This window comes from Electrona antarctica (genome assembly GCF_951216825.1).
Source record: "Electrona antarctica genome assembly, chromosome: 21".
Classification (NCBI taxonomy): Eukaryota; Metazoa; Chordata; class Actinopteri; order Myctophiformes; family Myctophidae; genus Electrona; species Electrona antarctica.
The window spans coordinates 26122175-26142515 of NC_136802.1; the positions used below are offsets into that span (position 1 = coordinate 26122175).

A 20341-nucleotide genomic window follows, 5' to 3' on the forward strand; every position below is an offset into this window, starting at 1 on the left:
ATGATTCTTTAATGGAGTATTTGCATCATACAATAACAGATCTGCAAGTTCCCAATGTGTCACATCTCCACGGTCGTTTTCATTTATGGTTGAATTTTTTCACAAATGGAACGCTCAAAATGGGGACACCATATTGAAAGTGGTTAATATGGCACAATGATCTTATGATTTGAATTGAAATATATTTTCTCACATTATAAATGCATGTCTTATTATTGTTTCCCTCACCGTTGGCGCCCCCAGGTGGGCTGCGGATCCCACTATGAAAATCCCGGGTATGACCTCTTTACAGTCAACATCTACAAGCTCAAACACGTTTTGAGCTTGTAGATCTGCCACATGTTCCTTCTTTTGAATTTGAATGGTGAAAGGTAACAGCTTTGGACATTGAGGTTTCCACCCGACAGAGACCATGTACAGTATGCTGAAATGTAACTAAATCAGTATCATGCACCGATTAATTCATTAGACCAGAGTTCTCAAACATCTGTGTCTCAGGTCAGCCCTGCAAATAATGTTATCATCCACGACACCACCTTAATGACATTGTTAATTTTTAGAACCATATGTCATTATTGTCATATTACGTTTACGTAAAATGTGAAACTTTCCCACACCAATGGGTCCTTGCAACCAAACTGTTGCGAAGAGTTGCATGGCGACGGTTTCGGCCAGTTGAATCACTTGGGTCGACGTGCAACAGGATTCGTCCCACCGCTGGGACGAACACTAAAACCATCTCGGTGTGGTTTGGGCTTTAGGAAAACATGATAGAATATCCATCTTCATTAGGACAGAACTTGTTTTTGTATACTTGGCATTAAACCACTTGAACCCCAGCATTCTTATTCTGGGGAGAACATTTGGCAAAAATAGCAGATCTAGAGATTGTAGGCCTGCTATTTTTGGTGGAGACTGTGTGTACTGTAGATTGAAAAGGAAGTCTACATGGTCTAAGAAGTGGTTAAACTAAAGTGATGAGCATTCTGAGGCACCCGTGGACTTACCACTTTGAAAAACCCAGAATTTTGCCTGACATTGGAGCCTGAACATTATTATGGGATGTTAAATGGAAGACATGTAGGTTGAAGAATTGTAAACGTGCTAAAAATTGTTATTTTGTCTCTCGTGTGTTTGAAAAGGGAATATGTGATCACTCTCGATAAGTTTTGAATGATTTTATATTTTCAGTTCTGCAGTAGTACGGTATAAATATTCTGGTATTTGTTTGCATTGTGAAATTGATGGATTTAAATGTACAGTTCTGTCACCATTTTATTAAGAGCAAATCTCTACTGTACAAAATGTTTTCTGCTAATAAAGAGTTTATTAGGAGATGTCTGGCTATGTCAATATGAACTGGAATGTTTAACCGTTTACAACAACATATATTTCTATTAATCGATAAGTACATTGATATTTCTATTTGCCGGAAGAAAACAACAACATCAACACTATTATAGTTTATATTATTATCATTGCATTATTTAGGATGACTTTCTACATGCTCACACATAACATGTGAGCTTGTAGATCTGTTATATTCAACTCAAGTCAATTATAAAAGTACAAATCACACATCAAGTATGTTGTATACATCCAGATCAATGCATTGCCTCTGTTCCTCGACAATGCTGTGGAATCCACACACACACACACACACACACACACACACACACACACACACACACACACACACACACACACACACACACACACACACACACACACACACACACACACACACACACACACACACACACACACACACACACACACACACACACACATTTAATTTCTACAAATGTGGGGATTAACCCCCGCACGGACTCCTGGGCCGGTCGCATTTCACCCCAGCCCCTGTGTTTCAGAACAACCGCTGTAAATACAGAGGAGGGGCCCACAAAAAATGTATTATTTTATTAACCTGTATTTCATTTTAGTAGAGTAAATTGTCGATGTCCTTGCGGCCCCGGGGGCCCCAGCGGCCCCAGCGGCTAATCTGTCCTTACTGTGATTTCATGTAACATTGATCCAAGAGCAGAAACCACACGCAAGCACGCATGCATCTGTGGCTCAGATCTGCAGTTGGTCTGTCCAGTGACTCTGTAGAAGAAAACATCACAATGAGGAAACGAACACTAAACACGTATGTTTTTTATTCCCTTTTTACCTCCTCTATGATTTCCAGTTTTTGGCTATAGAGCGTCGCAGTCCCGCCCCCTTTCATGACGACGCCAGGCCCAGGAAATCATTCCCAATGCATTTTTCCCAGACATTTCAAAAAGTATTTATTTAAAGACCTTATAAGCGTCGTACAAAGCCAACTCGAGTTGTGACAAATCATGACGACAAACACAATATTTTGGACCAAACAAATAATTACAAAGAAGAAAAACAACAAAAAAAGTGTTGTAACCTGCCGTTTTCTTCTTCTTTCTAATTATTTGTTCGGCCCGAAAAATTGTGTTTGTTGTCATGATTTGTCACGACAAGAGTTGGCTTTGTACGAGGCTTAAAAGGTCTTTAAATAAATACTTTTTGAAATGTATATGAGAAAAATGAACGGAGAATAATTTCCTGGGCCCTGGTAGGGGGCGGGACTGAGACGCTCTATAGAAGTGTATATTTGTACGTCTCTAAATGTTATGATGAATTGAACATGGTGGACCCTATTGTAAACAAGTGTAATGCTTTATGCATTCATCAAATCAAACTGTATTTATAGAGCATACAGTGAACATGGAAACAAAATAGCAGAATATAAAAACAACAAAGCAAAAGACAGGTATTGCACAATTTAATTAACCCATTTAGGACTGGTGGTCCGTGGACCACTGGTGGTCCATGAAGGTATTGCATGTGGTCCCTGACCATGCATTTAGTAATGTAGGATTTGTTGATTTTTTTGTCAGGTAAAACCTGACATATGAATTAATCAACTTTGGCTCCTAGTCGGGACCTAGTCATGATTGGTTGCCTCGTCTAACGTGCCAACGGCATGGCTCTCTAGCCTATGGGACTAGTCCTGATTGGCTCAGCAAACAACAGCATGAACAGTCAAGGCTTCCTCTCTAACACAACAGCTACTAATGTTATACGCTAAACTGCAAGGACGGACAGCAGCAAAGCCATAACAAAACACAGTCATTGAACGACAAAACGTCGCAAACAAACGCAAACAATGACCGCGAGATTGTGACACACAAACGTACACGTTACTAAAATAAAAATACTACTAATAATAATACTAATATGGGGGGGGGGACAAACACAACGGAGACAAGAACACAACGGACAAATATCACTATGTGGTAATTTCTTGTTTTCCACTAGTTGAGAAACAGTGAAGTGAATGACCTAGTGACCTGTGATGACCGTCCATGTAGCCATTTACTGACAAGTTCGAGGTCAAGAAAGTCAACAGAAAAGGGGAGTTGGAAACTCAAGAGGGGGGAGTGCACCGGATTGGTTGAGCCATTATTATTAGGACATAATAACCAATGGGCCATTGGTTGAGAAACAGTGGGATGTATACGCATGGGATGCATAGCAAGTGTTACAAAGGCACTAATCTTTAGCCCATATAGCCCCACCCAACAGTGGTCCCCAGTTTGATTCTAAGTCAGGGTGGTGATCCCTCGTTCACAATCAGTTGAAAACCCCTGATTTAGGGTTTTAAAAACAAATAATGAAATCTTAAAATCAATTCTAAATTCAACGGGTAGCCATTCATACAGTCTGCCACTCACACACAACATGTAAACTTCAACACGTTAAGACCCGTGGCCACAGGTCTGCAGATTTTCAGCGAGTCGACGACACCGGTCATACGAAGGAGTGTGAATAGAATCGGAGGCTGATGGTGGTGGTAGAGGGTTCGGATGCTTTTAGGATTTTTTTAACGATTCCGCTCACCTGTTGCGAGGCTGTGATGTCATCCTCCAGGTCGCGGTAGCAACCGTTCTTGTGTCGTACGAGGTCGCCCCAGAGCAGAGACCGGCGGCAGCGAGGACACGCCCCCTCCACCGGGAGGAGCATGTTACCCGTTTCCGCCTTCAGGAAGTGTCTGGCCAGGCACGTCATGTGACTGCTCATGTGACAGGAAGCGTGGAAGCAGGTCAGCTGATCTGTGGGCTGGAGGAGGAGGGGGAGGGGTTAAAGGAGGTTTGGGGTTGATGAAGGTTGTTGACATGTTGAACTAGAGCAGTGGTTCCCAAACTTTTTCATGTCAAGGACCCCCAAATTGACACTAATTAGCCCGCGGACCCCCATAAGAGAAGATTTTTACGGCTCTAGCAGTGATTCTCAACCCGTTTAATTTTCAAGGACCCCCAGTTTGACATGCATTAGTCTACGGACCCCCATTTAATGGCATTCCAATCTCTGGGACCCCCAATTTATATTGTAAAATCAATGTTGATTTAACTGAGAGTGTACAAATGGAACCAAATGGAACCGTTAGGGTCCATTTGGTTCCATTTGTACACTCTCAGAGTTACAGACCCATAAGGGTCCATTTGGTTCCTAACTATCATTTAGCTGGGGACCCCCTGGAACTCACTCAAGGACCCCTGGGGGTCCCTGGACCCCACTTTGGGAACCACTGAACTATAGGGCGATATGACTTCACATCAATATCAAGATTATTTCAAAGTTTTGAGAAAAGAGCACAAAATAGCAGATCTACACTTTTTTATTAAGTATAAACATATGGCTTAAGTGACCATATCACCATAACACAATATCCAAAATGCAGGTCAATATAAAAATCATATCCATACTATCTTTTGTGCCAGCCATACAATGGCCCGCCGTTGACGGTTCAATAAGACTAATTGGACACCATTGGTTAGCCGCTTACTGTGTGTTCTGTACAGTACCGCAAAATAATTCAGATTTTACACACAGTGCTTTCCGTTTATGACTCTGACATGGTACTGAATGATTTTGATTGAAAGATTTTTAATACAAATAGGTGTAGCAGGTACCCCATGGGGTACCTGCTGGGCCAAAAACGTTTGAGAACCTCTGCTATATTGTGTATCGTTGCTGCCATACAGAAACCTCATGTCAACATTCCAATGATAGATAGATAGATAGATAGATAGATAGATAGATAGATAGATAGATAGATAGATAGATAGATAGATAGATAGATAGATAGATAGATAGATAGATAGATAGATAGATAGATAGATCCCGTGCTGTTGTCGTACCTGGACAGCTTTCCTACAGATGGAGCACAGGGACGTCACTCGGGGTGCATCCTCTCCCTGGCCGGATGGTGGCGCTGCTGCTGCTGCTGCCGCCACCTGCTGCTTCTTCTTGGCGCGGACGCTGCCGAACGCGATGGGGATGTGGAGAGGAGGCTGGAGGAGAGGCTCAAAGTCCATCCTGTGGAGTGTAACACCATCATGATAGTTTCCTGGTCAGTCCTTAGTTGTATAATCCATGAATGTTTTCAACCCTTTTCATATTATCAAGGTTCATTATCTATTCTGCATTTGAGCCATGGACCACCATTTGATGACATTTAGCCTCTCAAACCCAAGACAATATTTTGTTGCTGTTATTTTGTATTGATGTTGGTCAAAATAACAATTCTTCTACATTCTCGAATTGTGTAGACTTCTTGCAAATTAAGCAATGCATGTGTTTTAACAGTAATTTAACTACACTTGAGTGTAAAATGGATATCATTTTACACTCTCAAGAGTAAAAGATCTATAAAGGGTCAATTTGGTTACCAACTCTCCATCATTTAGCTGGGGACCACCTGGAACCCCCTCTAGGACCACAGGTTCAGTGCACCACCAGCACTATCCCCGCTGCTCGGCTCCCATAGAGTTATAACTTATAAGGCTGCTCCCCGACGCTGGATCTGCTATTTTTGAGTCTCCTGAGTCCCACCGAGTGGTTAAGAAACTGTTGGACGACCAAAAACACTAGCTGGGGTTTCTGTGTTGCATTACATTGAAATCGGTGACCTATGAATACGGTTTCGACGGATGCAACAGCTGTACCTATTTGAAATGGTCTCGCACAGAGCCCTGCAAGCTGTGGGCCCTGGAGCTTAAGCTCCACTATGTTCCATTGTTAATCCGAGCCTCCGGAATGTTTCAACAGATACATTTATTCCAATGAATGGTAACAATTCTGAGTAACGATTATGCAAAAATTTAAAAAAAAGTGTGATTACCTGTACTCCTGCTTGAGCCAGCGGGTGGTGAGGGGCAGGCGGCTCCACGGCGCCACCCGCAGCATGTTGGAGACCACGCGCCAGTGGAACTGCAGGCTGGACTCCTTCTTAGAGCTCCGCGTCACATGGGCCAATCTCCTGGAGGAGTGGGGGTGCTGCCACGCCCACTCAAACTACCAAATAGAACGACAGGAGACATGTCACATGGGCCAGGCAAACTACCAATAGAACGACAGGAGGAGACATGTCACATGGACCAGGCAAACTACCAATTGACGATATCCAAGAGGAGAATTAGCAAGAGAGACCACTTTGCTTTACTTCCTGTATCTGCGTGAGGTGGGCGGTAACATTATTAGGAGACAGGAAGAATGTTGGAGTCTATTCATTTCCAATGGGAGAGTGAACGTGAACACAGCTTCTGAACCATTCCTTAACTCCATGGTCACTGCACTAAGTACTGGACCCAATCATCACAAGGCACACAATATTTACAAAATATTCATAGTAAAATGGCTTCTTTTAGCGAGACAAATCAGGAGAAAATCTACTTTGTTAATACTTTGTTTATCCCAGTAACAAACTCTCGCGAGATTTGAGATGAGTCCGGAAGCCTCTCTCTGTCCATCTGCAATTTCACGGACAACACATAGGGGGCTCTGACCCCATATTTAAGATGATAATATGTGAATATTATAATGTGAAATGAATGGACATATTTAAAAGGATTAGAAATGATCCTTATGTGCCCAAATTAGAGCTGGCATACTTGGTCTGCATATTGAGACAGGCAGATATGTAGGCACGGTTGAGGAGGATAGATTATGTGTAGTCTGTGTGATCTAAAGGAAATTAAAAATGAAAAGCATTTAGTTTTTTATTGTCCATTCTACAACTCTATTAGGGAGAGACTTTTTAATGAATCATGAATTTATATGGTTGGAGGTTTCGAGAAACTAAAACGACTATTTCAAAAGTACACCTTGTCAGTTGTTTTCAATGTACTTTGTTAAATGACTTGTCAGTGTTGTTGTCTTCTTCTTCTATCGGGTTTCATGGCGGTTGGCAAACCTAAATGGTGCATTACCGCCACCTACTAGACTGAGTGTGGAAACAGTGTTGTTGTCAGGGGGGGGAGGGTGGGGGTCGGGGAGAAGCAAACCACGCCTACTATATTTAGGAGACCATTTGTAGGCTTTGTGTACCATTTAGCCTCTAGTGGATCCAATGAAGATGGCCCATCTTCATACATAAACCATCTTTGACGATATTCAGACCGCGGCCATCTTGCCAGCAAGGTGCTAACTAGGTGCAACTTCCCATTGACAGCCCATTCATCCAAACAGAAAAGTCCTATCTAATTGTATTAAACAACGTCAAACTCACCAACATTGCAGCTGTACGTAAAGCTTGAAATGAATTATACTCTTTCAACCTGTAAAGTTTTTGTTTCATAAAAATCCACCGTAGACATGTTATGAGCTACTTCCTGTCAAGGCACTTGACAGGAACACTTTGCAGATAGAAAGAGGATAATTCAAGGTTTTCGCACAGCTGCAATGTGGTTGAGTTTGACGCTGTTTACTACAATCAGATAGGACACCCAAACTACCAATAAACCATACCGTAACCTGACAGACAGACACAAATTATTTTCGGGAAGAAAAAAAAAAAAAGCTGATCTGGAAGCTGATCGTGCAAAGCTGTTGTACGAGGAAGTATTATATGAATCTGGTGTTCATATTTTCGACATGTCATTGTAGGTGAACATTATTTTTGTATTAAAGATCTTTGAAAGCATAACATAGGGCTTCAGTCAGTGGTCAAGTAGTTACTTATAGTCTTTACCAATCATTTCCCTCTATAGACGAATCCGCCGAGCGGCAACCATAACTGCGGTGACAAGCGGTGATAATGAGAGCCGATTGACATTTGACATCAATTCGATTTCAATTAAATTAAAATGTTATACGATTATTAAATAAAGAGCAGAATGACAAAGCCTCCAGAAATTAATCTCACCCTCAAAGCTGCGATGTCCGATGGAAAGCCATGGATGATCAGAACCATCTCCCTGAAAGGAACAAACAAACACACATGGAGATCATGAGTAATACACTAGGTTAACGAAATAGAGATGTACAAATCTAATAAGATAAAAACAAACATGGAGATCATGAGTAATACACTGTTTACTAACTAGAGATGTAAAAATAAAAAAAATATTGAGTACCGATCAGATACCCGTGAGTAATTTACAAAAAGATCACACCCGTGTGACTGTGAAGTGAGGGGCGCTCTTATCATCATACATCATCATGACGTAAAATTGCCCATTCATTGTAAATGGGAATTTAATAAGGGTGTAACGACACATTTTAACAGCAATACGATGCGTATCACGATACATACATGGACGATATTGGTTCATTATGGCGATCCGATAAGATACGATTCAATGATTTGAAATCGATACAGTAACTATTTAAAATACATTGACATTATTTTAAACTAAGTAATTAAACCCTTTTTTCTTCTAACAATTGCTGAATACCACGCACAAAAATGTAGTATTGAATATTGATACAATCGATCATTTGCTTAGCAAAACTATTCAATACTGATTATTTCCATTGCAAAACGATACGATACATAGTCAATGTTGCTGTTTTCATTTCGTTATACTTTCTTCTTCTTATTCTTGAGATTAAAATCGTTTTTTCGATGCAGTTACTATATCGTTCAAATTTAATGTTTGTGTAGGACAAAGTTTGTGCGCACACACCAAAAGCTTGATATAGGCCACTCAAAAATCACACTTTTGTGAAGTGAGGGACGCTCTTATCATCATACATCAGATTCCGTGCTCAGCCAATCAAATCATCACTATCGTGGTACACACAAACACACAAAGCTGGGCATAAGAGGGGCTCAGAAATATGAATGCAGTGTGTGAACGAAACCAGTCACAAGATGCATGTTTATCGGCCACATGACGACCTACGTTGTCATTTAGTGCCCTACACAAACATTAAAGTCCACAGACTTGGCTGCCAGAAGGTCGTTGGCTAAAGTCATGCATTGGAGGGGCTAAGGCCATGCATTGGAGGGGCTAAGGCCATGCATTGGAAGGGCTAAGGCCATGCATTGGAGGGGCTAAGGCCATGCATTGGAAGGGCTAAGGCCATGCATTGGAAGGGCTAAGGCCATGCATTGGAGGGGCTAAGGCCATGCATTGGAGGGGCTAAGGCCATGCCTTGGAGGGGCTAAGGCCATGCCTTGGAGGGGCTAAGGCCATGCATTGGAGGGGCTAAGGCCATGCATTGGAGGGGCTAAGGCCATGCATTGGAGGGGATAAAGCCATGCATTGGAGGGGCTAAGGCCATGCATTGGAGGCCCCTCAAAAATAAACAAGCTTCCCATTATATAACAGGGTTATTAGAGACACAGTTAACTATTTTGAGAAATATTTAAAAATAGTGAAAATAGCTCTAAACAAACATTAAAAGTCCATAGACTTGGCTGCCATATGACCCAATTTTAAAAGCTACGCATTGGAGGGGCGTATCTCAGGGGTCTAGGGACCCTCAGGGTTCCTTGAGATGGTTCCAAATGGACCCTTACAGGTCTGTAACTCTGATTGTAACAAATGGAACCAAATGGACCCTTACAGGTCTGTAACTCTGAGTGTAACAAATGGAACCTTACAGGTCTGTAACTCTGTGTACAAATGGAACCAAAATTACCAAATGGACCCTTACAGGTATGTAATTCTGAGAGTGTACAACAAACAGGCCTGAAAATCCACCTTTCAGCAGGCCTAAAGGCAAAGCCCAAACCACACCAGTTGCAACTCCTTGCAACAAAACCATTTTAAGGTCAACCACAGTTAACCAGATGGGGGCAGCAGCTAGAGGCGGGATCAAGGCAGCACTGTGTATGCCTTGATCCCGCCTCTAGCTGCCGCTGATTGGCCAGGCCGTTTTGTGGCCGGGCATCAAGTCTGCCTGAGAGTTCCCAGATGGGAGCAGGAGGGGGGAACCCAGTGTACTCTCTGCTGCCCCATCTGGCGGAGTCAGGTTAAACCACAGTACCACACCAATGCAACTGGATTCACATTTCATAATGGCTGTTGGTAGGGGCCGTTCCACATTTTAGTGACATTACTGGCAGAGGAGCGAAAATAATTTAATCATCATAAAGTATTAAATCCCTGTACCCCACTTAGTAGCCTACTTACTCAAGGACAATAAATACTTAGTAAATGTACTCAGTTACATTACCATGGTCCTCGCCCACTGGTCCTCTTTGCCCCGCCCTTGTGACGTCCTCCGTTGTGCTGGCCGATGCGCCGCTCCGGGTTCACCGTAAAGCCGATGTAGATGCGCCCCTTGAATTTAGGGTTGGTGCAGTACAGCATGTACACCCCGAAGAACCCCTCCACCTCCACCACCATGATCATTAACTAGTACTATTAAGATGCCAGTGCTGGTTGTCTCCGATCCAAACTTAACCTTTTTTATATGGTTCATTTAACTTCATTAAATGCGTATCATACCAAATAAGTATGTCAGCGCTGGATATCGCTGTTGTCTCAAATGGGGCTATAGGTTTATGGAGCTCTAGGTGAAAGCCTTCGTTACAAGTATTTATTAATTATTAATAATAATACCACCACCGAGGGGTCTGAGTCATTTAAAACCCGTTTGTCTTTAAACCTAGCCCAATATTGGCTGGGCATATTGTACCGACATTACGGTATAATTAGTAAACAAACGGTTAGAGATGTGTGAAGTTGAGCTACCGTTACAAATTAAACACATTTAAAAGAATAAAAAACACGTTTTATCATTCTGTCGCTGTGTTCTCACCCTTCCCAAACCGCTGATAATGATATGCATGTTATCAAATCAAATGTAATTGGAGTTAAAAGGTGCTCTCCTCTATGGATTTCCTCCACTAGGTTTAACGTACAGTATCTGCTGGTAAATGCTAATAAACGTTAGCATGCTGCTGTAGTTGTTTCAAATGGACTGGCTGTCCGCCGCTCTGCCTGATTAAAACTCTACTGTCTGAAACTCACAGATCACACTGAAAACCAGTGGTGGAAAAAGTATTAACATGTTTTACTTGTACAAATAATGGTACTCAGTACTTAAGTAAAATGAAATGTAGTTAGTTACTTTCAACTGTAGAACATGTCATTTAACCAAAGATCGACAAAAGCAGGGGCTCGCAGTCACAACTCACTTTGTAGGCTATATATAGGCTATATAGGCTATATATAGGCTTTGTAGGCGTTGGACATATTTTAGTTTGTTTAGCCTATTTATTATTTTTTGTGTCAGGCAAAATATTCGACGCCATCTCGCAGCGTGGAGGAGGACCCCGGGAATCGGCTCCCGTGATTGGCCACATCGCCGACACACGTCCCGCCTCCGCGTTCCAATGAAACGAATGTCATTGGTCACGCTCGTCGCTGCCGCAATGCGATTGGACGCATGATTATCGACCCCTCCCCCCCACAACTTCCATCCACCCCACCCCACACTGAATCACACCAACGGATACAAATGTTTCCATGGAATGAATTGATTGTAACAATACTTTGACAGATTCAAGTGTAAAACATTGTAACAATAAGGATAACATCTTGTTAATTGATTTCTGACATCATCATGGCTGTGACAGCTGATATGATCCGTGATAAACTCACCAAGGAGCTGGAAGCAGTGCATGTGGTATGACGATTTATTGATTATATTCATAGTCATAGAAGCACATTCTCCAGCATTTTCATGTCAAGGACCGCCCAATGAATATGTATTTGGCTGCAGGCTGGCAGACCCCCATCTGGAAATATAAGTTTTTGCCAGGGACCACTAGAATAGTAAAGCTAAAAGCAGAGATCAGATCGTGTATCTTTGGGTCATAGACCTTCTGCAGGCATAAAGCAGTCAGTTAGTGAATGTGAAGGGGCCAGGGTGTCATCACTTGATTGTCACACCCATAGATATATATAAACTATATCTATGGTCACACCTGTATGTGCCATAAATGTCAGTGACAAAACTCATGGGAGTTGTAGTCCTTACAATTAAGTGTAGTTCCAGGGACCCCCGGAACGGAAGAATTATGTTGTTGAAAATGGTCAACAATGCCCCCTAAAATTGCCCTAACAAGATGTGATTTCTAAATGTAAACGTCGAAATTTTGTAGAAAATAGCAGATCTATAAAGCTTCCAAATAGCCAAAGAATAAAATAGACCCCGACCCCAATTTTGAGAACCAGTGCAATCACACCCATGCCATGGCAGGAAGAAAGTGTTGATGCTACAGCCTACATCAGCTGTCGCCTATACATCACTGGCTCTCAAACATTTGCAAATCAAAATATTGCCTTCTTACACTGTACCAAACGTAAAAATACTCATACTTTAGTTACTTTCCACCACTACTAGTGTTACTGTGATAATGGTTGTTATAACAGTGTATTACATGGCTTGGTTGAATGCTTGATTCTAATTGGTCAATCGCTGAATTCAGCGGTCTTTTATTTCTTGATAATGACCGCTCCGCTCTATAACAGACCGATGCCTAATGAATCAAACCCTCGAAGCACCTGCTGCGCCCCGCTTGAATTTACTGCTGTTTCCAACATGACAGCCAAAACACACACACAATGTCATTTACAGCTAAACATTGCTCTCAAAAATGTTTTTGAAAACATTTGAGCGAGAAATAGACGAAGCAGTACCTGAACATTTTATCAACTCACTTCCTTGTTTTCCGACAGTGCTGCAGCTGGGCAGACCCAATGACCACCTAGGCAGACATTATCCCTTACATACCTCATCCCAGCAAGCCAAATTATGTCACGATGACGTCCTACGACTCCTCCGGTGACGTTCAGGACTAGCTCAGCTCATATGACGATTATCTTTACGTCATTTCCAGTTGAAATAATATAGCTTATTCTGGGCCAGATCTGACAAGTTATGGCCTCTATCGGACTCTCTCTGATTCCTCCAGCGATTAGTGGGCATGTTGGTTGAAATCAGGTGATATTCTGGGCCAGATCTGACTATTCTTGGTTTGACTTGATCTGGCCCCAATAGAGACGTCACTAATTCGTCCAGATCCACTCCTGACCGTGCTTGCTGGGATGCAGCGTCTCATCTGTGGTGGGACGCTAAGTTTCAACGCCACGCGCACATCGCTTAACACCTACTGTACACTACAGGTCACTCAAAGGACCATTGATATGCATCATTCCTATGTTAATGCTTGCTGGTGTGACACTCGGAATTGATTGATTGATTGATATTTTTGAGTGAGGCCAAGTAGTAGTCTGACCAGTTTTTTTTTGAGAAGCCTAGATCCTTGTTTTAAGGGGCTTTGAGGTGCTGTGGTACCATGAGGTCCATGCATAGTCGAAGAAACCTTGTACAAGGGCCTCTACTCCTGTCAGGGTCTTCAAGGTGTTTTTGTTGACCAGTGAGGAGATCCTGTACACTAGAAGTCTTGTTCTTTGGTTCTTTGGCAACCTTTGTAAACTCTGTTGAGGTTGTTCTTAATCGATGCACGTGCGTGAGTGTGCTCCTGAAACATCTCTGGGCGGACGGTGTGGTACTGCGTGCAATGACCAGTGTGACACTGACCTTGTGTGTTTCACAGGAAGTGGAAGACACCTCGCCCAACAGATGTGCCGCTAGCTTCAAGGTGCTCATCGTGTCGTCACAGTTCGAAGGGAAACCTCTGCTACAGAGACACAGGTATGATTAATGGTGCATTTATATAGCACATTTATCCAAAGTGTGCATTCACCCACCCCCACACACACACACACACACACACACACACACACACACACACACACACACACACACACACACACACACACACACAATACACAATGACAGAGGAAACAACATGCATAATGGAAACAAAATAATTACACTAACTCTCACTTCACATAACCTAATGTGTAGTTACTGTGGTCAGCCTTTGGGTGGAAGTATAGCCCATCAAAAATAATGGGAGTATTCAGTTTCTGACCCATCCATCCCTAGCACCTGTCCTGAACAGTTACTTGCCTTTACAGAACAGTAATTAAGTCATTTCCATATAATAATTATATAAAAGAGCAACTAACATTGTTTTAGAGGTTTTATATATTCTGAAGTTGTCCCTTATCTGTTGCCGTACGTTTAATGCCTGTATCAGTAGGCTCCCTCTCTTTTCACCATAGTAGGCCTACCATCTCTTCAGAGATAGCAGATCTACAAACTCGCATTCTGAGCTTAAAGATTTTCTATTTTCGCCAAGGTTTTTTTCCCCCCAGAATAGGAACTGTAGAGTTCATGTGTTTAATCCTTTTATGTTGGTGGTAACTAGGGCTGCCACGATTCCAAAATAACTTCACGATAAATTGTCACACAAATAATTTAACAATTAACAGTGTTTTTTGCATTGAACATTGGAAAGTTACAATTTGTATTTCTGTTTGCCTTTTAGGCTTCGTAATCACAAATTGCACAGGATACAAAGAAATCAATGGCACACATCATTTTTAATATACTATATATTTTTTGTACAAAATAGCGGAAATAGTTGATCAGCTATTTCTGCTATTTTTAAAAATTATGGCCATTTTTTCAACATGGAAACGATTATCTCAAATAATTGCGATTAGGCGATGATGTAATAATTGTGACAGCCCTGGTGGTGACACTCAGGGAGACACTCAGAGAGTGCAACATGGAAACCAATACAATACAATACCATACAATACAATATAATTCTAGAAAGTGTCTTCTAAATCCTGACAGTTTTCAGAAAAACCTATGTTTCTATAATATGGGTAGTTTTCAAACTATTTCATGTCAAGGACCCCCAGCATTATATGTAATTGGCCAGGGACGCCCCAGAAGCAAAGATTTGAGTTAAAATCGTTCACTGGGAAAGAATATATATTCAAAGATTTGCACACGTTTTCACGATTTTTCAAAAATAGTACCGAGTACATGGATGGAGGTGTGATATGTGTCTTATACCTTTTAACCCTTTGTGTGACAGGCTGGTGAACACGTGCCTAGCAGAAGAACTGAAGGAGATCCATGCTTTTGAACAGAAGACGCTGACTCCTGAACAATGGGAAAAACAGAAGACCGCCCAGTGACACACACACACACACACACACACACACACACACAGACACACACAGAGAGAACAGAAGACGCTGACTGAGCAATGGGAAAAAACAGAAGACCCAGTGACACACTGATGCGCGCACACACACACTATGTGGACTACACGTCTGCTATACGATTGCAATAGTGGTTCTCAAGCCACTATAACTCTGAGAGTATACAAATGGAACCATTTGTACACCATTTGTACACCATTTGGTGCCATTTGGGACACTCAGAGTTAGGGAGTTTAAGGGGTGCATTTATAACCCCATGTAGGAATTGTTAAAGGGAACAGTTAAGGAATGGGACTGTTGAGAGGTTCGTTAAGGAACCGGAATCGTTAATCCTAAAAGATCTCAACCCTACGCAACACAACATACACATTGTTTACACATGCACACCCTTGTAGTGGAACAGCGTGTGTATGTCATTAAGGCGTGCATAACCACATTACCCTCATATAAGTTTACAATTCCACGCTAAAATGTACCATATCTGTATATAAAGCTAAAGCCAGGCCCAAAATACTGAACCTGCAGTGCTTGGGAAGAGAACTACAAGCTGTATATCTGTATATCAGAGATACTACAGTTAAATGTCATGAAACAGTAAACAAATAAAATCACATCTAAAGGTCATTGTTGTCTGTGTACTAGTGTTTGTTGTTGGTAAGCATTCGTTTACAGCAAGGGTTGGCAGGCTTTTTGGGCACATGGTCAATAAACCTAGTGATTCTACAATCATGCCAAGCACCCCCAAATTGATATGTACTTGGCCATGGACCCCATCTGAAAATACTTTGTGCCAGGGAACCCCCCAAATGAAAATAGTTTAACATACATATTTCAAGGCTACACCCAGCAAGCACGGTCAGGACCTGGATGAATTAGTGACGTCTTGATTGTGGCCAGATGAAGTCGAACCAAGACTAGTCATATCTGGCCCAGAATATCACCTGGTTTCAACCAACATATACAGTACATTCTGCCCACTAAGACGGATGTCCCTGGATGAATCACAGAGTCCGATCGAGGCCAGATCCACTTAAGTCATATCATAACTAGTCAGATCTGGCCCAGAATAAGCTATATTATTTCAACTGGTGAAGACGTCCTGGAAATGACGTAAAGATCATCCCCATATATTGGCTGTGATCTGGCCTAGTCCTGAACGTCACCGGAGTCACCGGAGCATGTCATGACGTAATTTGGCTTGCTGGGCAAGCTCACAACGTGCGTTGTGAGCTTGTAGACTACTCAAGTTAGGACGGACGGAGCCATACTTCATACAATTTGATTTATTTATTATTTATTTGACAAGTGCTTGTTCGGCAGAAATACAAACAAATGGCCGACGTCTCTGAGAATGAAACAAAATGTGCATTTATTAAAAGAAAAAGTAATGCAAAAAGAAAAGTAACAAGAAGTAGCCAAATCATTTGAACTTGTATTCCTTTAGATTTGGCCCATCATCCAAAGGGGTAGAAATAACAGTTTGTCTTCACAAATATACGCACTTGAGAAAAATTGAAACAACTCTTAGAGTAAAATGTATTTAAAAAGTTACTCAAGTAAATGCAACAGTAAAAAAGCACACTTGGGTGAAGTGAGGGGTGCTCTTATTATCATAATACATCACAATGATCACATTCCGTGCTCAGCCAGTCAAATCATCGCTATGGGGTACACATTGCTCAACCAATCAAATCATCGCTATGGGGTATACATTGCTCAGCCAATCAAATCATCGCTATGGGGTACACACACAAAGCTGGGCATAGGAGGGTCTAAAAAATAAGTGATTACTAGCCACCCGTGTACATGTGACAGTACATCAGCTGTGTGTGTCCATGTGTGAAACACTTTAGATTGAATATAAATGACGTGACTAACTCATTATACACATCCCTAAGAACACAGCCGTGGTCACAAAGCGTGTGTGTGTGTGTGTGTGTGTGTGTGTGAGTGTGCATGGGATGTCCATCATGTCCTGGTCAAGAGGGGCATGCACATCCACAATTAAATTGCAAGGTGCAGGATCCAAAAAATTACTGAGGAAGGATTGAGGAGATCCGCACACCGTTTTAAAAGCTCCCAAAATTGTTATTTATATGGCATCCCCCTAGTATCCCCCTTCACATTCAGTAGATCCTGTGATCTTTTGTGGTCAGATGTAATTTCCTGGGGTCTAGTAGGACTAAAGTAAATAACAATAAAGAAATCGCCATAACATTTAATAAGAAATACATATTTAGCCACCTGTCAAAAATAGCTAAACTCACTAAAACAAAAGAAAAAAAAATACTCATCTTTTACTTTCTTTAATAACAACCTAAAACATGAACCTTGGTTGATAAAAAACAAACTTGTCCTTTAAACATTTGCATTGCTTAGTTAATTAACAGGAAGTCTACACAATTAGAGAGTGTGTAGAAGAATTGTTATTTTGTTCAACGTTTGCACCCTTCAATAATGGACCTTGATATGAAAAGGGTTGAAAACCACTGATTCAAATGCAAGAGCAGTTCTATTTCAGCATGCTAATTGTGCAGGAAGAGAAAAGGCAGTATTGTTTCCATTAGCTTGGAATATCTGACATCACCGGAAGTATTATTTCAGACTGTGCAAGACAGAACATATATCATCCTGAACGCAAGCGGTGTTTTTCCTCTGTCAGTCTCCTTGAAATAATCTGGGAAGATAAACAACCTGTTTGTTATCCTTCAGTGTGAGAAAGAGAGAGAGAGAGAGAGAGAGCATATCATTGTAACCTTGTATCTACAAATACAAACCAAAATACAAAATAAATGTCCCACAATTCTTTTTTAACCCATTAAAACCAGGAAAGCATCAGTGTCATTTTAGACTTGAGCTAAAATCTGTTATTTATTTATTTATTTATACTTTAGCTATTCAAACATAGCTACAAGCTCATTGCACGTTATTTTGTGCTGTGCTACAAGTTTGTAGATCTCCTATTTTTTGAAAAATTGCAAAACCTTGAACATACATATTTTTAAGGCAAACATATTTTACTCAAATATTTGCTTCTGCTGGAGTCCCTGGAACTAAATATTTTGAAATGGGGGTCTGCGGCCAAATATATATATATATCATTTTGGGGGTCCTTGACATGAAAAAGTTTGAGCACCACTGACACAGAAACACAAGTTACTCAGAAGACGACGTAGAATTGGCCTCAGATCTTGAATGGGTTAAAGTACAATTAAAAGTATACGCCTGTGGGTTTTACATTTCGATTAACACAAGAGCTTGTGACTAAAGAACTACCTTGGGGCCATCGCAAAAAATATTATTATTATTTTTCCTGAAAGGTATACAGTTTTCTGACATACAAGGTTTCCACCTGACAGCCGAGGATATAGCGAGTCCAGAATGTGACAGTGTGTGTGCGCGTGTGTGTGTGGAGGATTAGTTCCACTACTTTATCCCCTGTGGTGAGGGGCTTCCATGTTACTAATGGAGGTAGCGGCACCTCAGAGAGAGGAGGTGGGTGCGTGGGGGGGAAGGGGGGGGGGGGGGGGGGGGGGGGAGAGGGGGTGGTGGGCGGCATGCTCACTATCCGTGGTGGAAGAAGTACTGAGATTATTATTTTATTATTTTATATTTAAAGGGACACTTCACCCCTTTTGCAACCATATCTTATTTTAATGAGGTTTGGGAGACCAGAAACACTTTCCTGTGGTTTTTATGTGGGTAATATGTGTTTTTAGATATTTTAGTATTTCAAAGAGTCCATGATGTCATGGACATTGGCTCACTTACTTCCTGGACTACATGTTGTCTCAGTAAGACAGCCCTCCCCCTATCCACAAGGAGGAGCAGTGCACCAACGCATTATGGGAATTGTAGTCCAGGAAGGAAGTGAGCCCATGCAGTGTCCATGCAGTGTCCATGCACATATCCATCAACACCCCTCCACCCACCAAGGACTTGACAAAGGTCAATGTCCATCGGCCGTCATATGTGGAGACCGTGAGGACAGCTGTGGCTAAGCTGGAGAAGACACTCAGTCAAGAGATGGAGAAGACGTTTAGTCAACAGATGGAGAAGTATGATGTTGAGATGAGGTGTATATGCAGCAATATGCGCATTATGCGGTGGATGTAATGCTGGACCCTGATACAGCACAGCGTGCACTCATCCTGTCTGAGGAAGGGTATGACGGAAACGCAGTAAAGAATGTCCCAGACAACACAGAGAGATTCTCCAGTTGTTTCTGTGTCTTAGGAAAACAAAGCTTCTCCTCAGGAAGGTTGTAGTATGAGGTTCAGGTTAAAGGGACTGCCTGGGACGTGGGATGGTGGGAGTGGCCAGAGGATCCATCAACAGGAAGGTACACATCTATTCAGACCCTGGTTACTGGAGAGTGTCGAGGAAAGAAAATCAGTACTGGGCTAATGCTGGCCCTGATGTCCTCCTCCCTGTAAGAGAGAAGCTCCAGAAAGTGGGAGTGTTTGTGGATTATGAGGAGGGTCTGGTCTCCTTTTATGATGTGGAGTCCAGAGTTCACCTCTACTCTTACACTGGCTGCACCTTCACTGAGAAACTATATCCATTCTTCAGTCCCTGTTAATGGTGCCCTGACAGTCAGCCAGCTGCAGGGTCCTTTTTACACGCCAGATGGATAGAGAATTAAAGAATCGCATACGATCAATAAATCAACCTGAGCGCTGTATCAGGGACGGGTCGCCTCAATTAAGATCTCCACAGGAGAGCTGTGCTGTGTGGTCCACACACACACACACACGCGCACACGCACACGCACGCACACACACACACACGCACACGCACGCGCACGCGCACGCGTGGGCAGCAAAAAAGAACATTTAGGCTACTCAACTACTGTACACTACTTGTTGTGAGCTGCTTGTATGGATCTGAACTGAATTAAGTAGCCTATAAAACCGTGCCAATATAAAGCA

The 20341-nt window shown here is 42.0% G+C and overlaps 2 protein-coding genes across 3 annotated transcripts; one reads left to right on the forward strand and one right to left on the reverse strand.

Moving 5' to 3' along the window:
* Window positions 1–110: 110 nt before the first annotated feature.
* slx1b (SLX1 homolog B, structure-specific endonuclease subunit) lies at window positions 111–11651 on the reverse strand. 2 transcript variants are annotated; one of them, XR_013788608.1, is made up of 7 exons: window positions 10486–11651; window positions 8225–8276; window positions 6203–6375; window positions 5220–5397; window positions 3919–4137; window positions 2013–2106; window positions 111–1879 (listed from the first exon to the last, which is right to left on the reverse strand). XR_013788608.1 is itself a non-coding variant. In XM_079490748.1 (6 exons), the coding sequence occupies exons 1-6, from the start codon at window positions 10662–10664 to the stop codon at window positions 2077–2079; spliced, it is 831 nt and encodes a 276-aa protein (XP_079346874.1). In that variant the 5' UTR covers window positions 10665–11650; the 3' UTR covers window positions 111–2076. The 2 variants fall into 2 exon arrangements, 1 of the variants encoding a protein (XP_079346874.1); XM_079490748.1 differs by having other exon boundaries at window positions 111–2106; window positions 10486–11650.
* Window positions 11652–11746: 95 nt separating this feature from the next.
* LOC306913914 (bolA-like protein 2) lies at window positions 11747–16023 on the forward strand. Its single transcript, XM_079490749.1, has 3 exons — window positions 11747–11943; window positions 13880–13977; window positions 15281–16023. The coding sequence occupies exons 1-3, from the start codon at window positions 11881–11883 to the stop codon at window positions 15381–15383; spliced, it is 264 nt and encodes an 87-aa protein (XP_079346875.1). The 5' UTR covers window positions 11747–11880; the 3' UTR covers window positions 15384–16023.
* Window positions 16024–20341: the final 4318 nt, after the last annotated feature.

Bases quoted from the DNA above. Each gene is read 5' to 3' on its own strand.
- LOC306913914 (XM_079490749.1), top strand. From the start codon at position 11,881: ATGGCTGTGACAGCTGATATGATCCGTGATAAACTCACCAAGGAGCTG. The intron at 11,944-13,879 runs GTATGACGATTT...TGTGTTTCACAG, and splicing joins AGCTGGAAGCAGTGCATGTG to GAAGTGGAAGACACCTCGCC. The intron at 13,978-15,280 runs GTATGATTAATG...TTTGTGTGACAG, and splicing joins CCTCTGCTACAGAGACACAG to GCTGGTGAACACGTGCCTAG.
- slx1b (XM_079490748.1), bottom strand. From the start codon at position 10,664: ATGATCATGGTGGTGGAGGTGGAGGGGTTCTTCGGGGTGTACATGCTG. The intron at 5,398-6,202 runs GTAATCACACTT...TACACTCCACAG, and splicing joins TGGCTCAAGCAGGAGTACAG to GATGGACTTTGAGCCTCTCC. The intron at 2,107-3,918 runs GTGAGCGGAATC...TTTCTTCTACAG, and splicing joins ACATCACAGCCTCGCAACAG to AGTCACTGGACAGACCAACT.